Raw genomic sequence first — 22859 nt, 5'->3', positions numbered from 1 at the left:
TCTCCCATGGATTATAATATTTGATGCTATATCTTTCATTCCTGTGGGCGTTTTTCTGTAATACTTTTTCATCTACCGAACATCAATCCACATGGAACTCTTCTTTCTTGCCCTCCTGTTAAAACCCTGAATACTTTATTTCCTCTGCATCCTTATATATGCACTTTGCGTTTAAACTTTCATCCGGATTCTCCTATGCGTGAGGACTCCCACACCCGAACGTATACCAGCAGGTTCTATAAAAACCGTTGACGCTGAGGATAACAAACTCGATGCATAGATCTGCTACTAACGTAAAGTCTCCTTGTGCTCGACTCCCTCCATAAATTCTTCTTGTTTTTTGACGGCTCCCCCCTACCACAAAAAAGCAGAGTAAAAACGACTTATATATGAATAAAGAACTATTTTCGTGACACAAAAAATATGTTTTCTCCTGTTATTTCCTCTTCCGTTTGACAGCCATGCTCGCCAAAAATAGACAATGTCTTCTAGACGGAAGTATTAGAATTGATTGACCAGTCCTCATAATGCGTTTGGCAATTCTTTTATAAAACTTTCACTGTTTATGCACATATTGGCTTCAGGTGCGTTCCTGCAACAAGTTTTTAAAAAAGGCATTAAATAAGGAATAAACTCCAAGATTAAATGGCTATGGAAGTTAAGGAGTCCTTCATCGAGCACAATCGGGGTGATGGAGCCTAAAATTTGTGTCTCCATTTATACAATGAATTTGGCATATGCTGATTTTAGTTTTTTATGATTCTAGTATTTATATTTGCAATTAGAGGTAACAACAATTGAATTGAAGTAGTAACCAGAAGCTGTATCTGTATATGGATTACTGCCCAGAAAAAGTCATCTCCAGCATACCAATCAAAGTCAGATTCAAGTTAGCTGCAATTAATGACTTGATATATATCTGTACCATGATTCCATTATGCTGAAGTACACCAGATATTACAAGTGTGGAAGCATCTGTAATATAAAAAATAAATCACTAATACAAGCAAGTAAATATATTCATTGTGATCTGTTTGAGCAGCACAGACTTATCCAGGTAGACAACAGCAAGGTTTGAATGGAGTAATAGATTTTGGTCAAAATGCCTAGACATACCATTTTTGTGGAAGAAGCATCAACAATGGTTGTTTGATAAGTACAAGATTAAGAAATATAATGATTCACAAGTGTACAAATCACATGGCACACATAATAAGAGGAAGATCTTCTCAGGAGGCACAATCTTCTGGATCGATTCCTAGGGAACAGGCTGAGGCATTCTTGTTGACGTCCTTCAATTTTATTAATTCATGCTTAGCAGAACAAATACGCGTAGCTCTTGAAAAATTTACAACATTCTACAAGAGTTTTAAGGAACAAGCAATGGATTTGCAAGTGCCCAAGCGAGCAATCATTCCATTGAGGACAGCTATTAGGAAGCTTCAACTTATCTTCTGAGCATTTGACATCTTTGCACCCAGAGTTCTTGCTCATGTGTTTGTTAGCAAAATGCTATAAAGCTGGATTAAGCATTTTGGAGGACAACATTTTTGAGATTGATCAGCCAATGGATTTTTTGCCATACTGCTATTATGGGGGGATGGTTTATATTGGTTTGAAGCACTTCAGCAAGGCCTTAGAATTTTTCCAACATGCTATTGCAGCCCCAACAACAGTTTTAACTGCAGTAACTGTTGAGGCTCATAAAAAATACCTTCTAGTGTCTCTCATTCACACTGGTCAGGTTCCATCATTCCCAAAATATACGCTTGCTGTTGTGCAAAGAAGTTTGAAGTCTTTTACTCAGTCATATATTGAGTTAGCAAACAACTATACTTCTGGGAAAATTTCCATGTTGGAAAATTGCCTCAACACACATGGAAAAATTCAAAAATGATAATAATTTGGGGTTAGTAAAACAAGTTTTATTGTCTCTTTACAAGAGAATATCCGGAGACTAGCACAAACATATTTGACTCTATCTCTTCATGACATAGCAAATACAGTCCAGTTGGAGACTGCTAAGCAAGCTGAACTCCATGTTCTTCAAATGATTCATGATGGAGATAAAATAAAATATGAATTGCTAGTATATTTGAAGAAACCCGATAGAAGAGATCTTTTAAAATGATGAGGGGTGGTTGGGTTAACAATTTATTTGATATTAATTTTCGGATTTTTGTTGCTGGTGTTCGAACAATGGAGCAAGAGACATTTGAAACTAATACTTATTATTATGGAGCAACAAAGTTTTGAAACGATTTGCTTAGGAAAGGGGTTCTAGATCATTCCTCCTTGTTTATTTCTGACTTTCATCTCTTTGTTTGCAGGAAGCGTAAATGTTATACAGGACTCACTGTGATTCGCGAATGGAAGGATGAATACAAGTAGCAAATGCGCGTGCGATTTCTAGAAACCTGTGCGAGTGTGTTGAAGATGAAGCTCTTGAATAAAGCATGAAATTTGGTGGCATCCTGAGAAGCCCTCGCATTCCTCATTTTGGCATTGTGTGGAGGATAGGTCACAGGCGGGAGTAACAATTGCGTGCTTTGCCGGGTATGAATTGATATCCAGAGTAAACGATGAAGCAAATTCTTGGGTTAGAACTGTGCAAGGAAATAGAACATTAAAGTTCCTATGTTCGGAGGCTAGTTTATCAAATAATTATGGAAAAAATATTATACTTTCCAAGCCGCCTCTTTTAATTAATTGCTATAATTTGTTTTGGATTGTTGTAAAAGTGGTTGTAATTAGGTATGTTGAAGGGTTGTGCCCATTCATTACATACCTTTTTACTCATTATAAATATGTAATACAAATGGAACAGAGGGACAATAGATATTCATTTTTCATTTTTAAAATTTTTTTTTATTGATGCACTTATGATGTATTAGACTTTTTCGATTGGCAGAGAAATAAATTTTTGAACTAAGCCCATGGATTCGAGTTATTGGGTGGATTTTGTGCAATTTGGAAATGTTCGCAATAGATGGATCATCTGTAAAGAATGTCTTTATTGCGATTTTATTTTCGACATTATTATTCATTTTAAATTTTAGAGTTTAAATTATTATTTAGTTGTGTCCTTTGTAAATTTTTTAAAATTATTTTCTATAAATATTTTAATATTCGGATAAGTGGACTGGATCATTATTGCATTTTAAATTTGATAAACGTAAATATTGTGAAATATTTTATTGTTTCTGTATTTATGTCTAATTTGTCTTTGCAAGAGTTAAAGTGCATTTTAGACTAATTTAAAATTGCGTTTATATAATTGATCCATTGCGTCAGAATTATTAAAATTGTTTATAGTTAAATATATTAAACTTTATAAAGTTGTACGTCTCAACTTGTAATGTTGACTCTGATTGCCCGTTTAATTAGGCACTGGTCTTTTACTCTTGGTTCACAATCCATATGGTGGCAACTGTTTCATTTCTTTCCATTGAGGAAATAATATATTCATTTGTTGCAATTCTCTGTAGTAATCACTTTTATTTAAAAACATTCATACAATTATTTACTTTTATCCTTAATTCGAAATTTGCAATCTTAATAGCTTTTTAAAATTCTTGCCGTTTTGAAAGCTTTCATCGCATTCGCGTTCTAATTGATCGGTTTTCAGTATCTTGGATCTAAGTGTTTTGTCCAGAATTAGGTACACCCGCCTTGGTCTTGTAGAGCCAAAAGTGCAGGGAACTCGGACTGTATTGTTCAGTTCCATCAAGTTGGCCTTAACCGGTTGGATATCCTAGCATTGAGCAGGCAAGGCTTGTAGGATTCCAAATCTGCGGTTTTGGGAACCAACACCGGGAATGAGTCCCATGAAATAACCGCTGAAGTCTTATTGCCATGAAACCATTATTTAAGTCTTTGTGAATTGAAACACCTATTCCCGTCTTCAAAGTCCAATGTTCCTCCACTTTATATGCAACAAAAGCTTGTTCTTGTTCCATATGTTTAATCATTTTCTGAGTATATTATTTTGACATATAGCTTGACCTCTTGAACGCTGGTTCTAATCTAACCAAAAATCCACCCATAGCAACATATAAACAACCTGCATATTTCCTCATAAATATGTTTCAAATTCTGCCTCATGACTGCCCTGTACCAGCATAACCTTTGTTAAAAATTTTGCAAATCATTTATACATTTGGATGCCTCTAATCTGGTATCCTTTATTCCATTATCGGATCCCATAATTTCCTGATTATCATTTCCTTTCATCAACATAATTTTAGACATTGAGATATAAGTTTGGGCTCCATCAGATTGCTTGCCCTCAAGCAATCCGCTCATACTTGTAGAAACCAAATGCTAGGATCCCATCACCTTGAGAATGAGATTCTATTCCTCAGCCGATGTAACCCGACATGCATCTTCCCAAATCCGGAATGGTGAAACAGTACAATAGGAATCAATATGCCAAAAAATTGAATGCTAGGACCCCAAGGTTCACCATTAATGGACACCAACTGCCATGTGCTGCTGCCTTGTGTACCAATACCCACGGTCAGAATGAATGCTTTAATCCATGAGTGACCCTGCGAGTCTCTACTGTCAAGTGAGGATCGGAGCTTGGCAATATTCCAATATCCACCCCAAGATGATAACGACCAAACTCTCCCCCTAGCTCCTCGATAAAAGGCAATACATAGGGATGCTCCGCCTGGATCCCAAGTGAGAACTCGTGTGCTATCTGAGATACCATTGACCAGCTCTTGTAATATTCGTACCACTGTACCACTCCTGCAATAACTGTACCGATGACAATGACAGATCCGGCCAATCTGACTCCACCACTATATCAACCCGGTGAAAATGAAGTAATCCTAATCTCTGGAACTCTGATGTGTTAGAAGGCTGAAACACATAGATCATAATCATGTGATTGTGTAACACAACAACATAATCCACCAGATGTAAAATACTATTAACACCTGGATTCCCGATCACCCAAGCAACATGATCCTGGATAAAGGAGGGAGTTGTTGGTGAATCATTAACATCATGAATGCTCATATTGTCTTCAATATGTTACTGGATAAAAAATGAAGACACCTCATATGGAACGTAGGGTAGTGTATGTTATCCCCACTCATGTGCAAATAACTCATTGACCCCTGAAGGCCAAATAGAATCAGCGAATATACTACTAACATCCACGGGCAAGTTAGTGATAGCTGGAATATACCAACAAGAAAAATCACCAATCAACAAGTAGGCTGTGGCCATCTCGTAAGAACTAGGTGATAAATCTTTGGGTAAGCTGAAGAATCCCTTAGAGCATGCTAAGGATAAATCTGAACTTCCTACTCCACCATAAGTACCCTCCCTTATGTCAAAGTCTTCGTAAAAGGAAGGTTTACCTTTAATTGAAATCTTTGAATTATCCTCACTTGTTGTATCACTAACCATGTGCTCATGTGAAGATGTACAGCTGCTGTCATAAAAATCAGAATTTCTAGACTCATTAACTTGCTGATCTATAGAATTTTTCTCATCATAGAAAGTCTCAGATGAGGAACACGTGATTGAATTACATTGTTTTCCTTCACATCTACCCACTTTATAAATTTCTTCAATGATTTGCGTGATTTCTTGTGCCCTTGAACCATGGTTATCTTCTTCATAAGTGGCTGCCCCACTCGTTTGTTTTTCAGTTTTGTGGATGGATTAATGTGTTAAACTCAATTGAAGGTATAGTTGATCTACCTCACTTTCCTTGTCCTTTCCAAATTTTATGGCTAGATCTCTATCCATTAATAATTGCAAGTAATCATATTTTATCATTTTCAAAGTTTCAAAAATAGTATGTAAGAGAGGACTTGTGTCACCACATACATTACCATGTCTCTCTTCTATCAAAATCTTCCGCATGAGATCTTCAACCGATTTGGAAGAATCACCATCCTTGTCAAAACTTGGACAATCTTGTCCTCTTTGACCAAAAGCATATCCAATAAGTCAAGGAGTGATAATGGTTTTTGACCATCTCTTTCGAACACAAGTGGGCTGCTCTCCATAGAATTTTCTGATTTTGCATCACTTAGTGGAACAACATTTTCAGATATGTCCTCTAACTCAACACGTGCTATATCATCTATCCTGCCGACATTGCGGTCCATTTGCTCCTCAAAATTTGACATAATTTCCAACCTAGTATCACCATTAAATTTATCTAAGTTAATTTCCATCTCAGCAAATAAGATGCTGGTGTTTTCCATGTCTAAACAAGATGGAAAGTTGCCAATGTTGGCGGTTTGGTCAACTCTTCTACTTGGGCCATCAATATGCTCAACCCCATAAGTTACTTCTGTCTCCTAATTACCCATTAGCATACTTGTGCCATCATTAGTGTTTTGCATACTATCACGCGAAGGTTGCTCTTCTTTTTTAGTACTATTATCAATTTGACTGATACCTTATGCAGATTTCTGTAACTGTCCTCTGCAAGGAGATCCTGAGCCAAATCATAGCATTTGTTCCTTATCGTATCCGCCTTGTTTTGCAGCTCTAGCTGAAGGTCCACATAATCAATGAAAGAAAATTCTTTTTGAAGTTTTGACGGGAATTTGTTATAATCATCATATCTCCTTCAATTTTAATATCAAGTTGGAAGTCTCAGGCTAGCTGGTGCTACCATTTGACAATATCCTTCCTGACTTTTCCCATAGCTGATAATGGAATATTAAAATAAAATTATTTTGTCTTGCAGTATCCTCCAAAACGGTTTTCAAATATTCTTATAGTGTTACTTGCTACCATAGTGCTGTTTGGCTTCCCACTTTTGTGCCTACCTCAAAATGATTCACCTGTTTATTGCCACCTAGACTCCCCTCAGCCTTCCTATGTCTAATGGTTGCTGCTAACTTCTCAGACCCACCTCTATTACTGATATTTCCTATTTTGATTTTTGTCACCGAACTTGCTCCTTATCCTACCCGTGGTTCTGTTAAAATATAGTTTGAATTCACATTATCCCGACCATCATTCAACACTCTAGTGGAAGGTTTTGTAAGGTAGCACTTTGGGTTGAAATTTTCAAAGAATGTTAATGCAGTATTACAAACATGATATGTATGTATTTTATCCTTTGTCAGTTACACCATCAGCTGTAATAAACTTGACTTGAAACTTTAGGATTGATTAGTAGTTTGACACTGCTGTGTGAGATGATTTCCTTATGCAAACAGCAAAGACAATTTGACAAACAGTTTGCAGGCCTTTGAAACACTGATACTGAATTTTATTTTAGATTAAAATTGGTTTCTCTCCACATACAAAACCTTATTCTCAGTCAGTTTCCTATGCTACATTTGTTGGAGAATAGACCGACTTGCTGCTAGGATGCCATTTGGAGGTTGACACTGGTAAAGTGTGGCCCTTAACTGGATAGGCGTCTGCTGGAAGCTCACGTGGACACCCAACTATATATTGCAGCTGTTACAGTGCGGACTCAATCACACCCTATCGCCTACTGTCGAACACCCTCCTTGCACATCGAGCCACGTGACCTCTTCCTTATTGCCATGTACACCTGTGATTCAAATCCTCCTATTGCGTGTAATGGATTTGCCGTGCTTCACGTGGTTTCTTCTTCTCAATGACCCTTCCACTGTTGTTGTTGCCCTTGCCTGTGTCGTGACTAAGAAGATAGCCCATGATGGATATTGTTTAGTAATGAATTGGGCCCAGTCGCGTCTTTCCTCCCAAACACCCTCCGTGTACAGTAGATCTCGTGACCTCCTGAAATAGACTTGATGCTGTGTGTGTCTTCCTGCTCCTGTCGCGGGTATTTCCAGCTTGTATAGTGCCTGTGCTTGGAGAACGGGCTCCCAATGTGTTTGGGGAGGATAGTCACGTTGGTTGTCTCCTACTCGTCCTTGTTACGCCCATGCTCCCTGTTTTCAATCCCCATCCCGAGACCATGTGTGTATTATTGGGATTTTGCCGTAAGCCTCCTAACTTGTCTATCACCCGCATTTGGAGTATGGCATCTCGCTGTTCTCTCCCTGTCACGAGTTCTAGGTTGTCGACAACTCACATCCATTGCCAAGCAAAACGACCCTTCCTTCACTGCCAGCAACAACTCCAACTAACAGCAAGTTTCCCTATGCTCAGGACTGAACCCGATATCCTCCTCCTTGTATGGCAATGTGTATTATCTGTCGATATATCTCAGGGCAATGCCATATCATTCCCAGACAGTAAAAACACCGGTTCCCTCCTTTTAAAATTACCAGTGAAATTAATTTGGTGCGAATCGCCACTAGACAGAGGTCTAGATCATCATAGACATTAATCCAAATTTCTGAACAAAGCATGAGCCTGAAACAGTACAGTTAACTAATGCCAATGCCCGCTATTATACAAGCTAGGGCCAAATTGTTCGTAGCCTTCTCTAAAGTGCAAGGAAAAGCATGCAAACCTCACTGCCACTCTAATACAACCGTGTACCAAAATATTAATTGAGCAGAGATCGTACAGTTGCAATAGCTTCGCCCTTATGCTCTCTGGGTTTCATTTCTGCTACCTTCTTGTCTAACTCGAGTTCATTTGCAATTATGTCTACATCAGCTGCATTAATCTTAATTGTTGCCAATTTTTTCTCTCTGAATAAATTTCCACAGGATGGCAGGGTCTTTGGCTCTGATACCACTATAATATCCCTTTCCAGATATTTTACCAAAACTCGTGATATAAAAGTGCAGATTTAAAACTCGAGCAAAAAACCAATATTTAATATAAATTCCAAAATGTTAATCGATTTATAACTAGCAGATATGCATACGAGAAAACTCAAAAAAGTGTGTTTATTTCCTCCAATATTCAGAAGTACATATTTAAACCAACAATTAACACAAATTGTTGCCAAATAACGTTACTGTATTATACAATAGGAATACAATAACACACGACAATCCGGAAAATCCAATCTTACAAATAGAAATAACAGTCAGATTGGCAATGTAGATAAAACTTGTAAGAAGGCTAGGTTTGAGTCCAACCTTCAAATGCTTCTTCAAGGGGTTTGTGTCCTCGAAGAGATAACCAATGACTGTTTCCAGCTCCCAGATTAATATTTGTTTTAAATATTATAATCTTCATAACTTCCCATGTGGAGCTTGTTGTGCCTTTATCATTTTTCCCAATGTGATGCATGCTCTTTTAAGCAATGTGGGATAAAACACCCTTTTTGTCCTTTAGTCACTTAAGTGAACATAGTACCTTTTAAAAAAATAAAGTTACAAGTTAAATGAACTTTAAGTCACCTAGTCAGTAACCATATAATCATTAGGCATTAAAATAACTGATCAAACGAACTCGGATAAGCACGTGCAATAGCTCGTTGGAAAGCTCTCAGCGAGATGTTGCCAAACCAACACTGGCATATCAAGAATACTGAGCTCTATTTACTTACTAAAAATAGTAAGTATCCGCACAACCTGCCAAAATTGCTTTGATGGCTCTGAAATTGGAAATGTCTAGGCCAAACCTCGAATTGAACCCCGTAAGAAACCTTTTCGCCCCTGAAACCTAGGCGAAGTGAGCCAGAACACAGAATTATAATGTCCCAGAAAAAGGGGACATTACAGTCTGACTTGAGGTAAAACCTTGTCATGAGATACTTGAGGTCTGCCATGAGATACTTGAGGTCTGCACTTTTACTTTGCTTTAGGAGTAATTGTACCATTGCTATTTGGAAACACCACTCCACGCAAATCCAAAGCAATATCATTCTTGTAATTCTTCTTTTGTCCATTCGACAGGCGGGGGGGGGATAGTCAATTCAAGCTCCAGATTTCCAGCAATAACCTGAGAGAAAATCTTTTGTTCCTTAATTTTTTTCTCTATTGTGTAGTCTTTTGAGAAGCATCCTTCCACCAAGAGGCTAATTTATGCACTGTATCTTTAGTACACTTAGCAACCATATTGCCTACTTGAAGAAATCTTTAGCATCTAAATGGGATTCTCTCATAATCGAGAGACTGCATCCAACAACCTTTCGAAGATTTAATTTGTTGAAGTAACATGGATCGTTTTCTACAAATGTACGAACATGACAATTGTAATTGATGTTTTCGAAATGCAGATTGGAAGACTCATAGATATGAGAGGAGGAGAAATGTCTCATGAAGAGACATGTCTCCATAATTGATCATCATTATTTAATATATTAATTATATAAATAACCATATATATATATATATATAATAAAATATATAAGAATATTTATCTAATGATGATTTACCATCAACAATGTATCTCATGATCGAATCAATCTGACTGCAACTGCAAACTTAACTCTCCCTCTTAGTTAGGGAGGATTGATATAGAACACATTATGCTCTTGAGTATATGAAGAGATATCATCTCAGTATGATATTCCTAGGGTGGCATATTAAGGATATCAACATAAATCCATCAACTTAGATGTTATCTTTTAATATAATCTGAACTTTGAAGTATAACTCGACAAGAAATATCAATCATATGATATTCATCATACGTATATTCTTTTTGTATGTGCACGGGCATCAAATCCTTGATACCTACCAAAAGAATATGTTATATCCTAGAAGGATACGAGTTATTTGATTTTCGACACTTTGGGACAACAGTTTAATATAGTCTATCAGATAACAAGAAATCACAATGTCATTGTTTCTATCATGATCTCCGACACTCTGAGACAACAACTTAATGAAGTCTGATCATGATATGTTTGTTATCACGACTTCTAGCACTCTAGGACAACAACTCAATGAAGTTTGTCATGATAACAGGTCTACCATTTATAAGATGGTCACATTACAATGGTTACCTTCTGCCTGCTCATGATATGTTCGTTATCATGACTTCCAACACTCTGGGACAACTTAATGAAATCTGTCATGATAACAAATCTACCATCTATAAGATCATCACTTTACAATGGTTACCTTCTGTTCATGTATGTCATTGAAAGATCATCACCTTTCATTACATATCATATTTGAAATAATAACCACCATGAATCAAGTTAGAGGCTGTTACAAAGGCTTTTATGTGAATTCTCTCTCACAGATAAGAATGCATCACAAGGAAGTTCACTTAGAACTTCTCATGGAGAAGCACAAAGGATTGCACATCAAAATTCGCCCTTTGAACAATGATCCTGGGAAGTCAGGTCCTCTAGTTACTCCATTAGAAGCTATCTTTGCCCAAGGATGCTTTACAAACTCCCTCTAAATCTCATACCAATCTTCCAACTTTTTGATGATAAGTCATTGCTTCCTCATGATATACATAGGAGTAGGCTCATCAAAATCATGTAGTCACACACATGTATTTCTAGACTTCCTCTGAATATCAATCTTCTAAGCTCCTGCATTGCCTTTGAAGAAGTATCATACTTCCTCTTAATGTAGAAGGATCTCATAATCTCAATTATCAAAGATATATGCTTCAAGACCCTCACTTAATCCATCTTGATCATCAACATCTTTGGAGCTACTATCATAAGATTGAGTTTGCACAATATTTGGTAGCGTGTGTGAAGTACCAACCTTCTTTACCTGCAAGAACATCCTTAGATATAAAGGAAAAAATCAAGGCAAATAACTCTTATAGTATGTATAGAATTACAAATAGGAGAGAGACAACAATGAGTAGATAAATGTAAAAGATAAGAATACTTATCTGCAAATGATGTTTCATAGACATTTGAGGATGGAACATCTTCTTTCTAAAGATGGTTCAAGTGGAATGGAACATTGTTTATCATTCCACCCCACAGTGTGAAGTTCCCACTCTTGAATGATGACATATGGTGAACCAGCTATTATTATTATCAAGGATTGCTTCAAATGTGGATATCCATGCACACAAAATTAGTCGCCAAGACTACCTAGATTTCTGTGTAAGAAGAAGACTTGGATTGTCTCTTGATTAATTTAACATTGTATGCTTAAATTTGTATCTCTAAATAATCTGCAAGACTATCTTTAATAGATTTTTTGACCTTCAATTATAATAAGAGGATGTGATCTTTATTTGTTGAGGTTACACAATCATCCTTCTTGAGAGTCCTTGTTCTCTTAGGAAATAGACATGTCGTTGCCCTCTAGAGTCTTATTCTATATTGTTTCAATATATATTGTGCATCATTGGCACCAATGTTTGATATGTCAATTTCCCTAACTGGTTCATCTCTAAAGGATATCAACCCCCACCATAACAGGTTTGAATGGTAACATAAATTTGTTATTTGACAACTTTAGCTATCAGCAAATGAATCCAATATGACAATATTTGACTAGTCTGAACTCTCATCTTTTGCAGATCATTATTTAACAGACGCAAAATCTCAGTTGCCATCGTCTTACATATGTTGCAATGACGTTATTATCAGCTCTATAAGAGGCACATATGAGATTAGCTAGTCTTTAACCCAATAACAACTTTTGAAGTTAAACTTACCCTAGATACAACTGCAAAGCTATTTTATTAGTTTATCTTTCTGCACCTTCAAATCTATGTAGGATTACATCTAGGAATACACTACTAGTTTTAAGATGAACTCACGAAGAACCTTCATTGATCATATAAAAAATAATGAAGTTTTTTCTAGCAAACATTATCATCTGTTCTAAACCTTGCATGTAGATGCCAAAGCTTTAAGTTGGGTCATAAAGCTTCATGTAAAATACAAGATTTGGGTTTGAAGTAGCTTCAAAAGTCAAGGCTGACATGTTAGGCAAGTTGTCATAGTATCTTTCTCCTCTTAAGTGTGGATCTTATTCAACCATCTTATAAATTGTTTATGCAAAGATCATGTTATTGGGGTTTGTACTATGTTTCTTGTATAATCAAGTTTCTGTTGTACGTTGGTTATCTGTTAAGGCTCAAGGATACGTTTTGGTGCATCATCGTAGTTTTAGATTTCAATTATGTTATCCTTCTATCTCTTTTCCTCAAGAAATTTAAGTTTTGGGACTTTACAACAGGAAAAAAAACTTTACAAAAGTCTAGGGAACAACAAAAGACTTTTGCAGAGCGGTGTCGAGCCTCCTCAATGATAGTTTGTAAAGTCAAATTTATCATCCATGGTCAAGTAATCGGTTTGGAAATCGACCTGCCTCCTGGCCCGATAATGGTGACGGTCAAGCTTCCTGGATAAGATAGTTTTCAACACTGTGGCGTACGGTTTGGAAAACATATGCCCAATCATGATGGTCTTGTAGTTGTTGAGGTCTGAGACCAACCTATTAGGGAGATGATGTGCTACAACCAAGTGTCAGGAAAGTCAGTACTGACCACCTTGTTGAAGAGCACTATGAGATAGGAGCCCAAGACAGTAATACCAAGCTTGAAGAGCTCCACTTGGAACCCCTCCTATCCGCGAACCTACTACTATTCATGTATCTAGCTGCCTCACAGATGTTGTAGAATGTGAAAACGTGGTAAAGAGGTGACGGGATGAGATGGATTGGGGGCTGGCCAGGGATCTCGCAGAGAATGGAGGTGTGGGAGACAAGGGAGTTGTGATCCAGGGTGGAGGGAGAGCTTCAGGGATTGCAAAATAGAGTCATAAAGGGAGCTATATTGCAACAAGATAAACGCTTGCTTCTTATGGTGAAGAAAGCGACGGAGTGAAAGAGGGGGAGCGGGTGGAGAAGGCAGAGAGAATCGAGTGGTGGAATAACTGACAGTCCTCATGAAACCACTAGTTCATGGGGCAAGAGATCCTACGCAAAAGGCTACAAGAGAAGGGGGAGGTGTGGTGGGGGATGGAAAGTAGGGCAAACTCCCACAAAGCAACAAATGAATCAAACATGTAACGAGCGCCCCCATGATTGGTGAAGGCAACCTAGAGGAGGATCCATCTAAGGTGATGGAGGATGAGGTCACAATCACCCTCAATGAAGCGAAAGGAGGTCTGGGTGGGGGGAGAAGTGTTGGGAGGGCAGGAGGAGGCAGAGGAGTGAGGGGGAGGGGAGGTTCTAAGGGTGAGGCTGAGGAGGGCATGATCGGCCAAGGGAAGGCAAGAGATGGTGAAGTAGTTGATGATAGGGATAAGAGAGGCACAAGAGGACATAATCAACAACACTCGCTCCATTGCACTAAGGCAACAGGTGAAAAGGCCAGTACTAGGAAAGTAGGAAAGCCCATTTAGGATCACCAAGTCCAAGGAATCACATTAGTGTAAATAGATATCGACCGTATCTAGTAAGGGGTCTCCAATTGTCCTCCGAGAAGCACTACAAACCCAATATGTCTGAATCTTAGTAGACGATACAAACTGAATCCAACTCACAATCGTAGAAGGGGTTTTGAAGGTCTTTGGTCTGTGCATTAAAGTCCCCAAGAGTAATGATGTCCCCCATGGTAGAGAACCAAGAACACTCTTATAGATCCTTGAAAGGGTCCCTATTGTACATGCTCTGTACTTCATAATATGAGGAAGCCGGTGGAAAGTAACACACAATAATGTAGATGTCCCTAAAGTGTGACGTCCTTAGACAGTCAAATTAAAAAGGGGCAGTCATTGACTAAATAAACAATCTCCCCAGAACCCTGACCCCATTGGAGCACCTGACCTCATCCATAAAAGCTGACAAGCATTGATAACCGAAAATGCCTGGAAGAGGGTGAGTGGGGCTCTCATGAGTCTCTGTGACAAGGAGATTGTTGGCATAACCAAGAGCATCCTGAAAAATTCCTAGTAAGGACCATAAAAACTTGTTGCCATTCCAACAGTTGACATGGAGCGAATCACTATGCGGTTTTGCCATTCCCAATTATTGTTGAGACCATCATTTGGCCTTGACGACCAATCTCAAATCCCACCCAAGAGGAGGGGAGCCTCAAATAACTGCTTTGAGATTCCTGATAACGACCCACTTCCTGTTGCACCTAGCCTTTGCCATAAGTCCTCTTGAATGCCTTGACTTTGCCACCTACGATCTAGTGAGATCTTCATCTAGATAGATGTTAGTGGGAAGAGGGCAAAGCTTCCTCCTTGCATTGCAAGCGGTCAACTAGTGTTTGAAATTTGAGATAAAGAGTACCATCCCGACCCACCCAAGCTCTGTCAAGTGTAATATTTGTAAGACTCGGTCACTGATAAAAGAATAGGGATCAAGCATAGGGTTAGAGGAGGAGGGAGGGAGGCCTTGAATCCACAGGTTCAATTCACGAGCTTGCCTAATCTGCTAGTCAGCTAACTTGGCTTGGACAAGCTTCTCAACACCTGAGAGTGAAACAGAGCCAAAGAGAAGAAATAGCCAAAGTTGAGCATATTATAAATGCTCATAAAGCCAATATAGTTATTAGAGGCGATTCATAGAGAAAATGGCCACGATGAATTGAAGTACAATAGCTTATTAGTTATTACAAATTTACAACAACTAAGACTAGAGCCAATGTGTAGGGAACAATTGGAGTATCAATGTGATGGAGACACAACCAAAGACCAGAATGAACACACAGGAAAAGGGAAATATTATTATCAATGAAAAATGCCCTATGGGCTTACAATAGTATGATTCTGGAGAAAGAAATCCTTCACATAGTACCTTCTCTCAAACCCCACCGAGAACTGCCTTTACAATGCTAGAAGTGTTCTTAAATAAGCCCCAATTGATTTAGGGTTAGGAATACATTCTAGAATATGTCAGTTGGCATCCATCGCCAAAACAGAAGGTTCTAGAAATCACGTTAGAAGTCGGTGTAAAATTAGAAGAATCCAAAAACGGTAATCCAACTTCTGGGAGGCATAACTTTTGAACTGTGACTTCGATTGATGAACTGTTTACATTTCCAGAAAGCTCACGAAGCGCTCTACAGCTCTATGGACCAGCTTCGCTTGTCCCCCATTTTTCGACATTGTATGAGGCCGTTTAGTGCCCCAAATCTGATTTTGAAGCACTCTTAGGAGGTCTCTAGGAAAATTAAAATTGCAATAACTTTCTAACCGTAAAGCCTTTTGACCTGATTCTTTTTCTAGAGTGTTTTAAATTACAAGTATAATCATCCCTCCAACTTACACCCTTTAATTCGTAATAATTTTGGCTCTATTACAAAATAACTCATTTTCTGCATTTACACGTATCCCAAGGTGCTTAAGGTGCTTAAAAACTCTAACTCAGAAAACTAATAGTGGAACTGTGAGAGCTGGAACCTTTACTTGACGCAAATGGGTATCTAGAAATGAAAACACATTAAACAGAAACTGTCTCTAAGCATATTTTTTTGGGTGATATAGGATTGCCCTTACACCACTGGATGCTCCTGCATCAGACACCCAGGGTAGATTGAAAAGTGACCCTGTCACTTTATGGTAGAGGAAAACCCAAATGGGCAACCTCCGCTGTTGATATCCAAGTTGAGTCTTCTATTGGTCATCATTTCCACTTCACCAGGTACTCTTCATACTACCTATTTTTGGTACTCTTACCCACACAACTATCCAAAATCTCTTCTATCTCCTCCTTCTTAGAAGTAGGAATTGGACATGGTTCCAACATGAACCCCTCATCTGCACCATCATCATGATATTCTGTTAAGTCTGCAATGTTGAAGATAGGAGAAATGTGAATCCCATCTGGCAACTCCACCTTATATGCATTTCTTGAGTCATGTTTCTTCAAAATTTTGTAGGGGCCAAATTTCTTCATCTTCAGCTTGTTGTAAGTACCCACTGGAAACCGTTCCTTTTGTAAGTGTACCATAACCAGATCCCCTACTTGGAATTCCTTATGTCTCCTCCTTTGATCTGCCCTGGCTTTACACTGTTGATTCATCTTGGTAATGTGTGCATGGACCTCCTCATGTAGGCTCTTGACATGTTCAACAAATTCTTCAGCCTCGGCGCTTGTCCTCTCCCCTTGCTTCATCTTCCTTAATTCTGGTGCAGTCCTTGGGCTACTGCCATACACAAATGGAATGGTGTTTACCAATACTCCTATTTACAAAATTATTTTAAGCAAATTCCGCTTGTGGTAGAATCAAATCCCATGCCTTGGGCTTATCTCCCACTAAACACCTCAGCAAATTGCCCAGACTTCTATTTACCACTTCTGTCTGTCCATCAGTTTGTGGATGATGTGTAGAACTGAACTTCAATTCTATTCTCAACTTCTTCCATAAAGTCCTCCAGAAATACCCCACAAATTTAGTATCTCTGTCGGAAACAATACTCTTTGGGAGGCCATGTAGTCTCAACACCTCTCTGAAAAACAAATCTGCAATATGTATAGCATCGTGGGTCTTGTGGCATGGAATGAAATGTGCCATCTTGGAGAACCTATCAACCACCACAAATACTGAGTCATTACCCCTTTGTGTCCTTGGCAATCCAAGAACAAAATTCATACTTATGTCTTCCTATGGCTTCAACAGAATAGGCAATGGCTGATAGAGTCCAGTATTGTGACTAAATCCTTTGGCTGTTTGACATACTTGACAACTCTACACAAACTTCTTCACATCTTGTGATATTTGAGGCCAAAAATAATGTTCTCTAAGAATGGCAATGGTCTTATCTCGACCAAAATGTCCTGCCATCCCCCCACTGTGTTTCTTCTTGATCAAATTTTCCCTCATGGAACTCCTTGGAATGCACAATTGACTGCCCTTGAACAACATACTATCCTGAATCAAATAATCTAGCCACTTGGTTCTGTCTATAGTAAAAGGTTCTTTACAAGCCTTCCACACTTCAGTAAAATCAGGATCCTCAGGGTACAGATTCTTGAGTTCATCAAACCCAACCACTTCAACCTGCATTACGGCCAGCAACAATTGTCTCCTACTCAATGCATTTGCAACCCTATTAGACCTTCCACTTCTATGTTTCAACACAAATGTATAGCTCTGCATGAACTCTACCCACTTCAAATGTCTTTGGTTCAATTTACCTTGGCTATTTAGGTACTGCAATGCCCGGTGATCAGTATACAAGACAAATTCTTTTGGCAATAAATAATGCCTCCATTTCTTTAAGGCCTAATGATTGCATAGAACTCCTGATCATAAACAGAATACTTCTTCTTTGCATTATTCATTTTTCCACTAAAATATGCAATAGGCTTACCTTCTTGGCTCAATACAGCCCCAATAGCATTGCCACTAGCATCACAATCTACCTGGAACACTTTACTGAAATCAAGAAGTGCCAATACAGGTTGTTTCGTCACCTTCTTCAATAATTCAAAACTCCTTGCAGCTGATGTAGTCCACTTGAACTCTTTCCTATCCCCCCTTATTGTTTTAGTCAAGGGTGCACATATGCCATTGAAATTCTTAATGAACTTCCTGTAAAAACTAACTAGACCATGAAATGATCTCACCTCAGTAGCAAACCTTGGAGTAGGCCATTCCAAGATGGCTTTTACCTTCTTTGGATCCATTTTGAGACCTTCAAATGATACAACAAACCCCAAGTAGACTAACTCGTTTTTTACAAAGCTACACTTCTTTAAATTAATCAACATTTTCTCTTCCCTCAACCTTTCAAAGACTCTACGAATGTGCAATAAATGTTCATTCAAAGTCTTGCTGAAAATTAAAAAATCATCCAAATAGACAATAACAAATTTTCCCATAAATTTCTTTAGTACCTCATTCATAAGCCGCATGAAGGTGCTTGGCGCGTTGGTCAGTCCAAAGGGCATGACTAACCACTCATATGGACCCTCCTTGGTCTTGAATGCAGTCTTCCACTCATCTCCCTCTCGTATCTGTAGCTGGTGATAGCCACTCTCGAGATCTATCTTTGTGAAGTACTGAGCTCCACTCAAGCAATCCATAAGATCATCCATTCTTGGCAAAGGGAACCGATACTTGATGGTTATTTTGTTTATAGCTCGAGAGTCCGTGCACATTCTCCACTCTCCATCCTCCTTTGGTGCTAGTACTACAGGTACTGCACATGGACTCAGGCTCTCTCGAATCAACCCCTTCCTCAATAGCTCTTGAATTTGTCTGTTTAGCTCCTCAGTTTCAATAGGAGTCATCCTATGAGCAGCCTTGTTAGGAAAACTAGCTCCAGGGATTAAATCTATCTGATGACTGATTTGCCTTACTAGTGGCAACCCTTCTGGAACATTATCAGAGATGACATCTCCATATTCACTTAATAGGTTTGAAACTTCAGGTGGAATTTCACTACTACCTTCCTTATCTTTTCTAGAAATCAAAGCATAACACATACGTTGATGTTTCATACCATCCAAAATTTTTCTTCCATCAACAAGACATATCCTACCACTACTGCATACCTTTTCACCTTCCTTTACCAAGGGCTTCAATTTGTGGCAAACTCCATCCTTTGTCAGAGAGTATGTATTTGCATGACCATCATGTACAACATGCCTATCAAATTGCCACGGTCTTCCCAACAATAAATGGTAGACATCCATTGGAACAATGTGACAGAGAACTTCATCATGGTAACTCCCAATCTTGAACTTCACCAAAGATTGTTCACTGATCAAGACCTTATGATCATCCTTCACCCAAGCAATCCGATAGGGTTGGGGGTGTTTCTCCCTCTTGAGCTTTAGCTTAGAGACCATTTCTTCAAAGACCAAGTTGTTAGTACAGCCACCATCAACAATCACATCACAACACTTATCCCCGTATTTGCACTTGGTACGAAACAAACCCTTTGTCTAGGTTCCGTCTCACCGCTTAGTAAGACCCTTTCATTTACAAGAACTTCTCCTCTTTTTGCATCCTCTGAATGTGATGACTGTGCATCCTCATCTACATGAGCAACCCTTGCCTGACCATCAACTCTCCTATCTGTCCTTCCTTGTCATTGAGGGCATTCAAAGGCACAATGATCTTCTTCATTGCAATGGAAACAGGTACCTCAGAAGCCTCCTCTTCCTGATCCTTGTCCATGTCCTCTACCTCTTCCTCTCTGATCTCCAAAGTTTTGATCATGGGAGCAGTTAAAACCCTCGTTCCTCTGGTTCCTACTAGTACCCACATCTTCATTTTTCTTTTGGGTCTCATTTCGGCCTCCAAATGACCTTCTGCTGCCCCTTCCTCCTTGACCGCGCCCTCTTTCCCTTCCTTCAAACCTTTTATGTAGCTTCTCTTCAACTCGCAGGGCAAACTAGTATGCCTCTTCAATGCTAGTCATTCTAACCAGACTTAACTCCTCTTGAATGCTAGGTCGTAACCCACTAAGGTAACGAGCAACCTTCTCCTTATTAGCTTTTGCATGCCCTGCCCTAATAAGAAGTCAATAAAATTCCTCTGTATATTCCAGGACAGATTTTCCTGCTTGCTTTAATCCTTGCATTTTCTTAAACAAATCAAGCTCATAATCAACAGGAATGAACTGCTTTTTTAGTTTGTCCACCATGCGATCCCACCTTGTGATTTTCTCCTTTCCTCTTCTATTTCTTTCCAGCTGAATCCTTGCCACCAGATTTTGGCATGGCCTTTCATTTTGGTATTCGCAAACTTAACCCTCTCTGGGTCCCTAATATCCTCATACTCAAAATACTCCTCTAGTTCATTGATCCAATCAATCAACTCATCCGGGTTTAGAGTTCCCGAAAACATATGCACATCAATTTTAGGTCTTTTTCCAAGCTTAGAAATGGTCCTAAAAAGCCTCTCCTCTGCCTGATTTAGGACTTCCCCTTCATCTTCCCCTTCCTGTCCAATAGTTTCTTCTCCTTCATTTTCTTTCTCACTTTCGTTGCCTGCGGCAACATTCAATCCTCTATGGATCTCCTCCTGCAATGCTTGAACTTGTCTCTGGAGGGCTCTAACCTCAGGAGTAACAACTCTGGCCCTTCCACCACGTTCTCTTCGTGGAGGCATCTTCTTGTCTCAAACCCACAACCTCACAGTCCTGGTGCAAACTGCCTCACAGTCGGCGCTTTGTCTACACACTCAGGAAAACCCGCTCCGATACCACTTGATGGAGACACAACCAAAGACCAGAATGAACACATAGGAAAAGAGAAATATTATTATCAATGAAAAAAGCCCTATGGGCTTACAATAGTATGATTCTGGAGAAAGAAATCCTTCCCACAATACCTTCTCTCAAACCCCACTGAGAACTACCTTTACAATGCCAAAAGTGTTCTTAAATAAGCCCCAAATGATTTAGGGTTAGGAAAACATTCTAGAATATGACAGTTGGCATCCACCGCCAAAACAGAAGGTTCCATAAATCACGTTAGAAGTCGGTGTAAAATTAGAAGAATCCAAAAACTGTAGTCCAACTTCTGGGAGGCATAACTTTTGAACCGTGACTCTGATTGATTAATCGTTTACATTTTCGGAAAGCTCTCGAAGCGCTCTACAACCCTATGGACCGGCTTCGCTCGTCCCCCATTTTTCGGCCCCGTACAAGGCCGTTTAGTGCCCAAATCTGATTTTGAAGCACTCTTAGGAGGTCTCTAGGAAAATTAAAACTGCAATAACTTTCTAACCGTAAAGCCTTTTGACTTGATTCTTTTTCTGGAGCATTTTAAATTACAAGTATAATCATCCCTCCAACTTACATCCTCTAACTCATCATAATTTTGGCTCAATTACAAAATAACTCATTTTCTGCATTTACACGTATCCCAAGGTGCTTAAAAACTCTAACCCAGAAAACTAATAGTGGAACTGTGAGAGTTGGAACCTTTGTTTGACCCAAATGGGTATCAAAAAATGAAAATACATTAAACATAAACTATCTCTAAGCATATTTTTTTGGGTGATACAAGATTGCCCTTACACCACTGGATGCTCCTGCATCACAATGATTACTTTTCATTCGTTGTATGGCATCTAATTAGGGATGATTGAAATTGAACATTGAAACCAATATCCAACAAAATAAGAAAATATTCTATTTAGAGAAAGTCACCAATTGAGCTTCTTTATGCATTTAGAGGCAAATAGGCAACCATTTTTTGCAATAATTGATTCAGAGCATTGCATGGTGTACCTACACATCAAAGTGATGGCATATATATGCTGAATGATTTGATTTTAACTGGTTCCACTATAGATAATTATAATTTATTTGATTCCTAAATTTGTGCAGTAATATACAATTGGATCCTTCATTTGACAGATACATTTTGTTGAATTACCTTTTAGTATACTTTGTTTTGAATAGGAACTTATGCAAAGCTAAGAATTCAAAATTTGACTAACGTTGATGCCAAGGGAGTGTTCTAATTGATTAAGTAATGATCTTGTAAAGAATCTTTCTTATTTACAATGCTGTAGGATGTAGTTGGAAAAGATAATGACCCAATGAGGATTCTTTTTCTTCAGGGTTTCTGCAAATATAAAAACAACTGCAAATATTTTCACCCAGTTCAAACTGTCCAACAGTCTGCTGGAGCCTTTCCAGGTGAATATTTTCGCTTTCATGTATTATTGTCAATGAATCATGATAGGCGCCGAAGGAAAGAATGATTTCGGTCAAGCAGAATCATACATGTTGAGCAATCTGTGTGCTGTATTTAGTTGCATGGCTGTCATTCATTTCATTTGTGAGGTCATGTTACATGATTTTTCTCAAATTAAACAATTCCAAAATGTCAGGTATTTTTTGTATGGAAGTTCAAGAAAGGGTCTCATTGTCCAGGATTGTAGTTTGCGAGCATCCTTATAGGTTGGGCTTAATACTAGGTCTATTGAATTTTTTACTAGAAATGTTGTTAGTTTTCATTATCCGAGGACAATTTACAGATACCATGTAAAGATGTAGTCCTTTCACTATAAGAAACTTATGTAAGTTCTATTGGCCCAATGAAAGTAGACATTCCCATCACTCAATAGCTCATCGTCTTATTTACCAACTTGATGCTAATAGGTGTATTATTTAATGT

General features: G+C 38.5%; 1 protein-coding gene and 1 pseudogene across 5 annotated transcripts in view; both read left to right on the top strand.

Moving 5' to 3' along the window:
• Positions 1–22859, top strand: part of LOC149578426 (C2H2 and C2HC zinc fingers superfamily protein) — a 179069-nt gene that overhangs the window by 56827 nt on the left and 99383 nt on the right. For all 5 annotated transcript variants that reach the window (XR_016364448.1, XM_089829069.1, XM_089829054.1 and 2 more), the window contains exon 2: positions 22300–22378. Coding sequence is in view for 4 of the 5 variants with exons in the window: in XM_089829069.1 (XP_089685195.1) it covers positions 22300–22378 (79 nt within the window). In the remaining variant the exon portion in view is untranslated. The remainder of the gene's footprint in view (positions 1–22299; positions 22379–22859) is intronic.
• LOC149578427 (COP9 signalosome complex subunit 3 pseudogene) lies at positions 1201–2131 on the top strand (annotated as a pseudogene).

The sequence above is a fragment of the Cupressus sempervirens genome, chromosome 1, assembly GCF_028749045.1.
Source record: "Cupressus sempervirens isolate cs-2001-9-10 chromosome 1, ASM2874904v1, whole genome shotgun sequence".
NCBI lineage: Eukaryota > Viridiplantae > Streptophyta > Pinopsida > Cupressales > Cupressaceae > Cupressus > Cupressus sempervirens.
The sequence above is the reverse complement of the archived record's forward strand: the minus strand, read 5'-3'. Positions and strand labels throughout refer to the sequence as shown.